This window comes from Neolamprologus brichardi, chromosome 12, assembly GCF_056152115.1.
Source record: "Neolamprologus brichardi isolate AB-2024 chromosome 12, ASM5615211v1, whole genome shotgun sequence".
In the NCBI taxonomy this organism is placed as follows: Eukaryota; Metazoa; Chordata; class Actinopteri; order Cichliformes; family Cichlidae; genus Neolamprologus; species Neolamprologus brichardi.
Genome location: NC_142115.1, coordinates 38,502,501 through 38,515,000, shown reverse-complemented (window position 1 = coordinate 38,515,000; position 12,500 = coordinate 38,502,501). Strand labels below are relative to the sequence as shown.

At 49.5% G+C, this 12,500-nt stretch overlaps 1 protein-coding gene across 1 annotated transcript in view; it reads left to right on the top strand.

The window, feature by feature from the left end:
• Positions 1–12,500, top strand: part of dok2 (docking protein 2) — a 16,378-nt gene that overhangs the window by 2,040 nt on the left and 1,838 nt on the right. Inside the window, exons 2-7 of the mRNA XM_087849591.1 lie at positions 1,657–1,794; positions 1,984–2,151; positions 6,230–6,338; positions 11,172–11,341; positions 11,554–11,823; positions 11,902–12,015. Coding sequence (XP_087705717.1) covers positions 1,657–1,794; positions 1,984–2,151; positions 6,230–6,338; positions 11,172–11,341; positions 11,554–11,823; positions 11,902–12,015 — 969 coding nt within the window. The remainder of the gene's footprint in view (positions 1–1,656; positions 1,795–1,983; positions 2,152–6,229; positions 6,339–11,171; positions 11,342–11,553; positions 11,824–11,901; positions 12,016–12,500) is intronic.

The window sequence follows — 12,500 nt, the reverse complement described above, 5'->3', positions numbered from 1 at the left end:
GTATTCTCCTGCGTGTTGGCGTGTTGTGTAACGTGTATTCTGCTGCGTGTTGGCGTGTTGTGTAACGTGTATTCTCCTGCGTGTTGGCGTTTTGTGTAACGTGTATTCTCCTGCGTGTTGGCGTTTTGTGTAACGTGTATTCTGCTGCGTGTTGGCGTTTTGTGTAACGTGTATTCTCCTGCGTGTTGGCGTTTTGTGTAACGTGTATTCTCCTGCGTGTTGGCGTGTTGTGTAACGTGTATTCTCCTGCGTGTTGGCGTTTTGTGTAACGTGTATTCTCCTGCGTGTTGGCGTTTTGTGTAACGTGTATTCTCCTGCGTGTTGGCGTGTTGTGTAACGTGTATTCTCCTGCGTGTTGGCGTTTTGTGTAACGTGTATTCTCCTGCGTGTTGGCGTTTTGTGTAACGTGTATTCTCCTGCGTGTTGGCGTGTTGTGTAACGTGTATTCTGCTGCGTGTTGGCGTGTTGTGTAACGTGTATTCTCCTGCGTGTTGGCGTTTTGTGTAACGTGTATTCTCCTGCGTGTTGGCGTTTTGTGTAACGTGTATTCTGCTGCGTGTTGGCGTTTTGTGTAACGTGTATTCTCCTGCGTGTTGGCGTTTTGTGTAACGTGTATTCTCCTGCGTGTTGGCGTGTTGTGTAACGTGTATTCTCCTGCGTGTTGGCGTTTTGTGTAACGTGTATTCTCCTGCGTGTTGGCGTTTTGTGTAACGTGTATTCTCCTGCGTGTTGGCGTGTTGTGTAACGTGTATTCTCCTGCGTGTTGGCGTGTTGTGTAACGTGTATTCTCCTGCGTGTTGGCGTTTTGTGTAGCGTGTATTCTCCTGCGTGTTGGCGTTTTGTGTAACGTGTATTCTCCTGCGTGTTGGCGTGTTGTGTAACGTGTATTCTCCTGCGTGTTGGCGTTTTGTGTAACGTGTATTCTCCTGCGTGTTGGCGTGTTGTGTAACGTGTATTCTCCTGCGTGTTGGCGTTTTGTGTAACGTGTATTCTCCTGCGTGTTGGCGTGTTGTGTAACGTGTATTCTCCTGCGTGTTGGCGTGTTGTGTAACGTGTATTCTCCTGCGTGTTGGCGTGTTGTGTAACGTGTATTCTCCTGCGTGTTGGCATGTTGTGTAACGTGTATTCTGCTGCGTGTTGGCGTTTTGTGTAACGTGTATTCTGCTGCGTGTTGGCGTGTTGTGTAACGTGTATTCTCCTGCGTGTTGGCGTGTTGTGTAACGTGTATTCTCCTGCGTGTTGGCGTTTTGTGTAACGTGTATTCTCCTGCGTGTTGGCGTGTTGTGTAACGTGTATTCTCCTGCGTGTTGGCATGTTGTGTAACGTGTATTCTGCTGCGTGTTGGCGTGTTGTGTAACGTGTATTCTCCTGCGTGTTGGCGTTTTGTGTAACGTGTATTCTGCTGCGTGTTGGCGTTTTGTGTAACGTGTATTCTCCTGCGTGTTGGCGTGTTGTGTAACGTGTATTCTCCTGCGTGTTGGCATGTTGTGTAACGTGTATTCTGCTGCGTGTTGGCGTTTTGTGTAACGTGTATTCTCCTGCGTGTTGGCGTGTTGTGTAACGTGTATTCTCCTGCGTGTTGGCGTTTTGTGTAACGTGTATTCTCCTGCGTGTTGGCGTGTTGTGTAACGTGTATTCTCCTGCGTGTCTTCACAGAAGTGGAAGCGGGTGTGGTGCGTCCTGTACAGAGAAAGCTCCTGCTCCATCTCCAGGCTGGAGTTCTACGAGCACAAAGATGGAGGCAACGCCGAGAAGAATGACAAAACCCTGCGCAAGCAGCAGGAGCACAAGAAGGTGCAGCAGACTCTACTGGACTCTACTGTGTTTCTACTGTGCCGTCCTGCCGATGCTCCGCTGCCGTTCGTCTTCTTCTGCTGGACTTTACTCTGTCGCTGCTTTTTGTCGGCTCAGCATCATTCCAGGTTGTTACCATAGCAACGATGCATGCTGGTACCCAGCTGATAGTGTGTGTTCACGTCCTAGGTGATCCGTCTGGCGGACTGTATCCGGGTGACGGAGGTGGAGATGGAGGGATGTCCCAAAGACACCGGGTCCTTCCTGGTGGAGACCACGGAGAAGATCTACGTGTTCGCCGCCGACAGGAACCATCTGGATGACTGGACACACAAGCTGTGTGAAACCGCCTTCCCTGTAGGCACACACACACACACACACACACACACACACACACACACTCACAGTCACAGGAAACTGAGAGCACCTCACCCACAGTGATCTGTTGTAGACCAATCAGAGTAAAGAGCAGGTGATGCTGACGTTGCTGCTTCAGGTGAATCTGTAACACCGTCTGTGTAACAACGACATCATCCTGGATCGTGTCATCTAATCGGAAAACTTTTGGAATATTTCAGCGTCAGACATCGAAAATGTGCTTGGGATCAAAACGGGCCGACCGTGGCCGTGTCTGACGCTCACTAGCCCCGCCCTGAGCCCGCCCCTGCTTCCTGGTCCTCCGCGACTCTAAGAGGAACATCATTTCCAAACCAAAGGTCGTGTTCATGGTTTGGGTCCATTCGGACGTGAAGCTGTAAACAGGAAGTCAAAGGAGCTTGCAAAGAAAAGCGTCTGGACTTCTTTAAGTTGAAGACGTTTCACCTTCATCCTCTCTTCCTTTGACTGCGATGATGACTGAGAACCTTCACAGACATAGAAACAGGAAGATGTCGTCCAACTTTAATCACTTTGAAAACGTTCATCGATTTCACTGGATTCATTTCATTGTCTGAAAACATCGTTTTGACTGTTCGGAGTTTTATGAACCTCCAAACGGCCACGCTGATGTAACGGCTCTCTGTGACAAACCGACCCCTGACCTCGGGGTGGTTGGTAGGCGCCTGAATGAAGGTGTGATGTCACAGTGATTGTAAAAAGTGCCCAGAGACAACAGACAGGTCAGAGGTCAGCCTCTATATATATATACTGGCTGCAGGCCGGCCTCAGGCTGGCGAGGACGCGGTTCCTGTTTCTCGTAAGTCGTTACATACGCGAAACTGTTTGTATTCACCCGCAAACAGTTTCAGCGCTGATGTTGTAACATCGTCTTCCTGCCGACCTGAGATAACTTCTCCTCTAATGCTGCTTCTGTAACTGACAGACTCGGTGTTAAAGAACAGCTGTTCCTGTGGGAGGAGCTGACGAGTCCTGGTGCTGCGTCCCTCAGGGATCCGTTTAGGGCCCTTTGAAAGCGCCTCCATCACTCCATGGCTATGCTGATGACACCCTGCTTCGTGTCTCCTCTCACTGATCCAGGATCAGACACTAGTGTGACCGGGATCACAGTGTTGAGGGAAACAAGGCGTCTGAGCAGCAGCGCAGCAGCCTGATGCCTGTGAGCCGACAGCCACGCTCGCTGCTGCGCTACAAGCGCCATCGTTGTCCTGCGGCCTCAATGTTAGCGTCCGTTGGTCATGTGATGATGTCTCTCTGCAGCTGTTAGTTTAAGACCACAGACTGTAGGACTGTCCCACCAGAACAGCAGCTGATTAGCTCGACAGTGTGTGAGCCGTCAGTCTGCAGTTACAACAAGTCAATGAACAACCTGCAGGAAACTTAAAACAGCCTGAAATGTTCCACACGTCTGATTACAGTCTGGTCTTAACCACACGAGTCTGCCTGCAGCGTCTGCAGGGCGAGGTGGCTGGTTCTCTCTAATGGTTTCTGTGTAACGTCGTCCCGTTAAACACGGGTAACACAGAAACTATTGCTCGCGATCACATGATCTGTTTTTTAGGCTCCTCCGTCACAAATGTGGGCGTCATGTCTGAGTCTGTGTGAGAGTCACGGTGCAAACATCTGTAACCTGCTGGTGTCAGAAGCTGAGGTGATTCTTCACGCTGTCACTTCTTCTGTAACATCTTTTTACTGGTCCTCAGGTCAGAGGTCACTGTCGGTCCCACGCACTGGGTTCAAACCCCGCGTGGTCGTTGGTGCCGAGGCTGTCGTCTTTACGCTGTGCACACTCCACTGACTCGTGTACAAAGCAGCTGAACACATTTCTATACAAACAAGCTTGTAATGAATTTCCTCATGTTTTATATTATTTAGTCATATTTCTGTCGATGACGGTGCTGTTTACAGGTTTACACTGAACACATCGTCAGATCTGCTGAATATGAAAATCTAATATTTACTTTCATTTTAAGAATACTTTTGGGAGTACTTTTATACTTTGTGTTTCTCAGTGTTTACTAAAAAGCATGTTAGCGCTGGCCCCGCCCCTCTGCAGGCTTCACCTGTAAGACACAGAAGGATTAGTTTGATGTGTGGATCATGCAAAGCTGCTTTAGGCGAGTGAAGACTGAGCTGAAGCACCGCGATCGTGCTGATGTTTGTCTGAACGATGAGCAGGACCGGGTCAGGGTGAGGAGGTGTGGCAGTGTGCTGCCGCCATGACAACGCCGCGGCACAGCTGAGGGCTCATTACAGACCGACGGCCATTTCTTCTTCTCCTGCTGCTCCGTCACGTTGAAGCCGTGGGTATAAATAGCAGACAGCTGACTGTCTTGACTCACAGCTCCACTTCCTCTTTCAGGCTCTGTGTAACAGGAAATATAGTCCTCGAGCAACCAGCCAATCAGAGCGCAGCTTCTGAGAGGAGGAAGTAAAAACATGCACCGAAAAGAAGCCGTGCATGAAAAAGTTTCCTCCTTTTTGCAACAGTGATGCTCACATTTGATGTTCTTTAACAAAAATCCTCCAGGACTGAAAAATAAAAGAGGCGTGGCCTCTAACGCAGGTGGCAGCAGCTGCTAGCTCGGCGTCTTAGCATTCCAGGACTCTGATTGGATGTTACTGATAAAAACATCACGTTAAACTAAAGTTTGTGTGTCACAAAGTTTATGATAAAAATAGACATTTATCATGTTTGAAGAACAATAAAAACAAGGAAACACAAAGAGTTAATATCTGTGTCAGCTCACTGACATATGTGCCCGTCCATCTTCATAAATAAATGAATCATTTAGACTTAGCAAGGGGCCGACGACTTTCCCGGTGAGGTAAACGCTCCCTCTGTGCAGCTGATCCATGTTTCTGCACGCGGCTGCTGACGAACACGTTTGACCCACTTTCCAATAAACGAACTCTGAGCCGGAAACGTGAACCTGCTCTCGCTTTGAACATCACCTCTGAAGAAGCTCTGTCCTTTAAAAGACTTTTATCTTGAAAAGCATCTGAGAAGGAGAACTTCCTGGACTAAGGGAGGATTCAGGGTCACCTGGTCCAGCCCTAACTATATGCTTTAGCAAAAAGGAAAGTTTGAAGCCTAATCTTAAAAGTAGAGATAGTGTCTGTCTCCTGAATCCAAACTGGAAGCTGGTTCCACAGAAGAGGGGCCTGAAAACTGAAGGCTCTGCCTCCCATTCTACTTTTAAATACTCTAGGAACAACAAGTAGGCCTGCAGAGCGAGAGCGAAGTGCTCTAATAGGGTGATATGGTACTACAAGGTCATTAAGATAAGATGGGGCCTGATTATTTAAGACCTTGTATGTGAGGAGCAGGATTTTGAATTCTGGATTTAACAGGAAGCCAAAACAGGAGAAATCTGCTCTCTCTTTCTAGTCCCTGTCAGGACTCTTGCTGCAGCATTTTGGATTAGCTGAAGGCTTTTCAGGGAGTTTTTAGGACTTCCTGATAATAATGAATTGCAGTCGTCCAGCCTGGAAGTAATAAATGCATGAACTAGTTTTTCAGCGTCACTCTGAGACAGGATATTTCTAATTTTAGAGATGTTGCACAAATGGAAGAACGCAGTCTTACATATTTGTTTAATATGTGCGTTGAAGGACATATCCTGGTCAAAAATGACTCCAAGGTTCCTCACAGTGTTACTGGAGGCCAAGGTAATGCCATCCAGAGTAAGAATCTGGTTAGATACCATATTTCTAAGCTTTTCAGCGCCGAGTACAATAACCTCAGTTTTATCTGAGTTAAGAAGCAGAAAGTTAGTGGCCATCCAGGTCTTTATGTCTTTAAGACATTCCTGCAGTTTAACTCATTGGTGTGTGTTATCTGGCTTCATGGACAGATAGAGCTGGGTGTCATCTGCATAGCAGTGTAAATGTATGCTATGTCTTCTAATGATGCTGCCTAAGGGAAGCATGTATAATGTAAACAGGATTGGTCCTAGCACTGAACCCTGTGGACGTATAAATCGAGACATTTGAATAACGTCTGTTTGCTCTCACACTCTGATTCTCTGACAAACAGATGAGCTGGATGGACACGGGCGTGAAGCGAGGCAGCCTGCAGAGAGGAACCAGGGTGGAAGAAGACGAAGGAATGGAAGACAACTCGCTGTACAGCGGCAGAGAGACAGGTACCCCCCTCTGTCCACCCGTCTGACTGACAGAGGCAGTCGGGGGTCCAGTGTTCAGAAACACATGTAGCGTGTGACAACAAAGACACTAAATTATCTTAAATGATGGTCCCTGGAGCCTCGGCCCTCCTGGGCTCTCCACAGCTGTGGTGCTGGTGAAGGTGACTGAACTTCAGCTCAGTCGTCTGCAGCTCGTCTCAGGCTACGTTCACTCTGCAGGTCTTAATGCTCAATTCAGACTTTTTGATCAAATGCGATTGTTTTGTCTGCTCGTTCACACTACAGATAAAATGCGACAGCAAACGCTCAGAGCGCCGCATGCGCAAAAGAAGACGTCACACACAACGCGCTCTGTTCAGACCCAGAGCAACAGTATGTGTGACTGATGGCCCTTAATATAAAGACTTGTTTTGGACTTTGTTTCCCAATTTTGCTTTAAGTTATTTTGTTATTTACATAATAATGTAAATAACCTAATAATGATCCTGACTGCTGTTTTAGAGGAGCGCTGCTTCTAGTTGCAGATTTCTGTCAGAATCTGCAGATTATACAGAACAAATAAAATGTTCACGTTGTCTTTCCAACAGTTTCACTGGATGGACAGGAAGCGATCGCGATGTCTTCTCCGGCGCTGATAGTTGGCGTCTGTCTTGTGTCAGTGACGTAAAAGACGGATTTAATGCGACGTGACCATCAAACAGCAGCTTTCTGAAACATCAGATATGTATCGGATTCAGGACCACGTACAAAAGTGACCCAGGTCGGATTTGTAAATATCAGATTTGTGGCGTTCACACTGTCACACCATGATCGGATAGATGGTCGCAGAGGGTCAGAAAAGTCAGATTGGATGCTTTCACCTGCAGTGTGAACGTAGCCTCAGTCTTTGCTGCAGTGTAGAGCAGACGTCTGCGTCTCTGCTTTTATTCTGTGGCTGAAACAGGCCCGAGACGCTTCTATTGTTGTTTTATTAGTTTAGCTGTCGGACACTTTGATCAGGATCTGCTGTCGTTTTGTTAAAGGGCTTAAAAAGAAGAAAAACAGGAGAGACAAAAAAAAGCTGTCAGTTCTAAGATCAGCCCCTCCTCCCTCGGTGTGCAGCTCTTGCAGCGCTTTGTTTTCAGAGCGACCTTCAGTCACGACTTCCTCTGTTGCACCTTCAACCAAACCTCACTTCCTCTCATTTTCCCTCTGCCGCTAAAATTAGCAGCTGCAACCAAAACGACACATTCAGCTGCTACAACACACACACACACACACACAGACAGACACACACACAGACGCTCAAACATTCATGTCAGGTCGCTTCCTTTACTGGATTCAACACTGAGCCAGTTTGACCAGTGAAGGTTTTCAGAACCTGGTCAGAAATGTGTGAGTCGTGTTTGTGAGGCAGACGCACACACACACACAGACACACACACACACACACACACACACACACAGACACACACACACACACACAGACACACACACACACACACACAGACACACACACACACACACAGACACACACAGACACAGACACACACAGAGACACACAGACCTGAGTTCAGTCTTCAGGTTTAATTTTAAAGTGTTTGTTTTCTCGGGTTCGGCCTGCAGGAAGTCGCGTGATCGACGGTTTGCGCGGCGCCCTGACAGTTTCCACTGCCGCTCTGCAGCTCATTGTGAACACGCCGTGTGTAGTGGAAACTTGTGTGCGCGGGTTCCTGCTGCGGTGAGGCGTGTCGCAGGGTGTTGCATCGCTGCAGTGACCAGCGGCCGCAGGACGACCTCAGCTTTTATCTTCACGGGGCAAACTTCCTGTTTCTGTTCTTTCCAAACAGGAAGTAGCTGCTGTTTGGGCAGCGGCGAGCCTCGCACGTCTCAGGACCCTGAAGCAGCTCTTTATTTGGTGTTTTTAACTTTGCTTGTGGGTTTCTATTTGTCTTAGTAATCAAACCCGTCTTCCTTTTTCTTTTCGGGACACGTTGACGTCCACAAACAGGAAGCTGATGTCTCCGTCTGTGACCCGCAGAGAAACCTGCAGCTGAACACAAACATGTTCGTGCTGCATTGTAACGACCTCAGAATATTTGATGTGATTGTTCTGCACGACTGCGAGTGTGAGACGAGTGAAAGGTTCAGTTTGACCTGTTTGGTTATTTGATTGTTGTCAGAGGCGAGGACGCCGAGTCGGTGAACATAACGAGTGTTTCTCCATCAGCAGTGTGTACGGGCGCTGAGAGGGCGGAGCTCCGTAGCTCTGTCCTAACCCAGCTGTGGACGAGCTGCTGTCCATGCTGACAAACAGTCACGCACAGGCGTTGTCCAAAGCATCGCACGTGCTCAGTCTGTACCTTCATGAACTTTAACCTTTAACCTGTGAGCCGAGGTCGTAGAGTTCACAGGTGAGTCCAGGATAAACAGGTGACTTACAGTAAAGACCAGAGTGACTGGAGCACAGTGGCTGTGGGTTCATGGTCACAGCTCACAGAGATGGTGACAGCATCAGCAGTGTCAGCGTGGAGGATGGACATCTGCTCACATCTGGATGAATCCAGGTGTGTTCGTCCACAGCAGGTCAGCTGATCACAGAACGTCTCCTGGAGCTCTGATTGTTTTCCCCACACGGTGACCTGTGACCCCCGACCCCACACGGTGACCTGTTCAGGCTCAAAGGTCACATTTTTATTGCTCAGCGTCCACAGAAAAGATTCAACCTGAGAATTTTTATCAGAATTAATATTCAGACTGAAGTTTGTTCTCCTGATATCATTGATGATCACATTCATGTATCACAGGCTCCAGCATTCAGCTGGTAGAAGCTACTTTACTCTGAGTACATTGCAGAGCCGGTACTTTATTACTTTATTACTTTATTACTTTGACTGCAGAGAAGCAGCTGAATCAGATTTAGGTGAAACAGTCATGTGACCGTGTGAGGAAGTGTTTGAGTCTCTGTAAAAAGCTCGTTCTTGTCTCTCAGACGACGCCTGATGTTTCTGTGCTGATGGTTCATAAGGTCACGTTTCTCACGTCGTTAACACGAGGCCTGTTCTCGCTTCAGCGGTGGCTTGTTGCTCCGCCCATGAGCAGAGATAGATCAATCAGAGGACAGCGCCGTCACTGTTCTGGTTTTACACCTGTCGATGAGGTTGATGGTTTCTTTTTAGCTGGTGGTGAATGAAGTGCTGAGGTCAACCAGCACCTGAACTGTGTCGCCGTTTACACGCGGTGAAACCTCCACGCGCTGACACGGGCTCCTTACTGTCCCGCCGTCCTCCGAGGCACAAAGACGTGTTTGTTGTTAGCGTTCGACTCGTGATGGTCGCTGAGGGGAAGCTGCTCTGACCAGCGTCGGTCAGCTGGTCTCTATCTGCGCCGTGCATGCTGGTGTGACTGGTGTGACTGGTGTGTGCGGCCATGTGACCCGAGCAAAACTCCTGATCCCAGCTAACGTCTCTCACTGCTAGCATGCCCGCTAAAGAGCACCTGAACGAAGCGCTTCCTGTCTGTATGCCCCCTGGTGTCCAAACGTGCAGCTACAGGAGGAATAAATGGCTTCCTCGTGTTAGTGCAGCCGCCCCTGACCGCGCTGCTGTTCCTCCTGGAAGCTTTTTCATCTCCACGGTCAGATTATCGCCGCGGAAACGTCAAAATAATGTGTTTGGGTTCAGCGTGGGCACAGCTGACATAAGGAGGCGATTAAAGCACTTTTGCACAGTTTGCTCATCCATCCACCCCGAGCTCCTCCTGACACCAACATCTCTGCAGACGAGTCTCAGGGTGAGTCGGTCAGCGAGGTCGAGGTCTCTGAGCCACGTCTGGATCTATGAGCTCGAAATGCACGAGGGCCGCCGCGAGTATCATTTCCCCCTGCCGAGCATATTTTTAGCTTCACAGCCGAGTGTGACACTTCCTGTTAGTCTCATCAGTAACGCCGCTCTGCATCAGGGCGCCTTGCTTCAGTACAACCTACAGTAAATAAAAGTTATGTTACGATCTTCAAACGCGGTTTGGATCAACAACAGAGACAGGAAATAACGTTTTATAAGCCGGGAATATAAATAGCACTTCACAGCTGCGGCAGTTTTACCACATTTGGAGCATTTTGTGTAACTCGTGGTCGTGATGAACGCCTGCTGTAGTTGCTACTGTTGCCCCACATCCTCCAACACCTGCAGCGCGCACACGAACACACACGAACACACACGAACACCCACACCTGTACGTGTGTCCTTGTACGGACGTGCGAAGGTTTTTGACCATGTGAGGACCCGCCGTCGGATCTTCGCCCTGTTTTAAGGGTCAGGCGCGGTTTTCCGGTTTGCCTGAATCAGGTGTTTGTTCTGGCGCCGTTTAGCGAGCGCTGCTGCTGAAGTAGACCTGCGAGCGTCTGTGGTTTCCTCTGGGAGCGTCAGCTGCAGGTCAACAGCTGAACGTAAAAGTCGCTCAGATAAAAAGATTCGTCTCCATCACGTTTGTTTCACATCTGCTGTGAAAGATTCTTTCTTCCTTTTCAATCATCTGCAGCTCAGCCACAAGAACACAAACAAATCCGCTCATCATCGTTAAAAACACGTTTCATGCAAAGACGATTTATTCTTATTATTTACTGACATCATTTCTGTCGAGACGTGAAACCACGAGAAGCACGTCTGCAGAGTCGGGCCTCCGTGTCGGACGCAACAACATCCTCTCTGATCAGAGCCGCCCTCATCAATTAGTCCAGGATCAAAATAATCCTTCTTTGTCTGATACCTCATCCTCACTCTAATCTATAAGTAATCAATACTCAATGATCTGTGTTTCTGCAGACTAACTGAATAATAACTGTGTGTGTGTCAGTGCGTGACTTCAGGGTGTCCATTCGGAGGACGGAGGCGTCTGATCGCTGCAGGCTGAAGGGGGACGGCGTCCTGCGAGCTGACATGGACGCTCTGCACCTGCTGGACAAGGGAGGGGACATCGTGTACACCTGGCCGTACAGATACCTGCGGCGCTTTGGACGCGACAAGGTGAGACACACTTTCAGAATAAAACCAGGATTCTCAGCAGGAAGTTTCTGGAGTAAAGAGATCGCGTGCTGGTTCACGGGATTGTGACCCGACTCGTGTCTTTGCTGATTTCCTGACACTCGCAGCTTCTCGTCTGACACGTCCTGCTGTAAACTGTCACGACGCCGTGTTTGCTCGTCAGCCTGAGCGTCTCTGCTTTCTGCTTCCTTTAGGCCACTTTCTCCTTCGAGGCGGGTCGGCGCTGCGACTCCGGCGAAGGGAACTTTGAGTTCGACACCAAACAGGGGAACGTCCTTTTCCAGGCCGTGGAAGCCGCCATCAACCTGCAGAAGGTCGCCCCTCCCCACAGACAGACCTCCGGGGGGGGCCAGGCGAGTCCAGACACCACCCAGAGCTTCAGCTTGCCCCCCCCACCGCACCTGCCGCTGGCCCAGAGCAGGACGCTGCCTCAGCCCCGCAGCCAGATGCCCCCGGCCGCTCAGGTGAGCCCACCCCTCAGGTCCTGAACGCTCAGAGCTCAGGTACGACTGAGCTTTAAACGCCCCGCCTTCTCTCTGCAGGCAGCGGACGACGTGTACAGCATGGTGAGCGAGCCGCCGAACCTCCAGATGATTCATCACATCGACAAAGAGAGCTGCAACGCCTCACAGCAGCAGCAGCAGCGCCCCCAGATGGTAAGAAGTGGAACAGAGGCCAAAACAGTAAAATCAGAAAGAAGAGCGTTTGTAAGGATGGCGAGTGGCGAGTATTTCACGATTAAAGCAGCTGCGGCGAAACTGAGAACGTCTTCACATCCTTTATTTAAGCAGCTGTAAACGAGAACAGCTGAAGTAACAACAGCGCTCACCTGTGCTGACACCGGCTTATTAAAACACATCATGATAAGCTGGTGTAAGCACAGGTGAGCATACCTGCCGGGAGCTCGCAGCGCCGTGAGTGACCCTTCACCGCCCCCCTAACGCTCGTCACAGCCTCCCTCATACTCCATCTTTCCCTCACGCCTTGTCCTTCCTTTGAAGGCGGAGCCAGAAGCTCCCTTGCCCTGGGTCTTTCATCAGCCGCGGCCCGGATGTCGTCCTCCCACAGGAAGGTCCGGCCTTCCGGCGTAGGGTTACCTGATGATCTCAGTGGGAGATCAGAGACAAGAGGGAGCTCCACC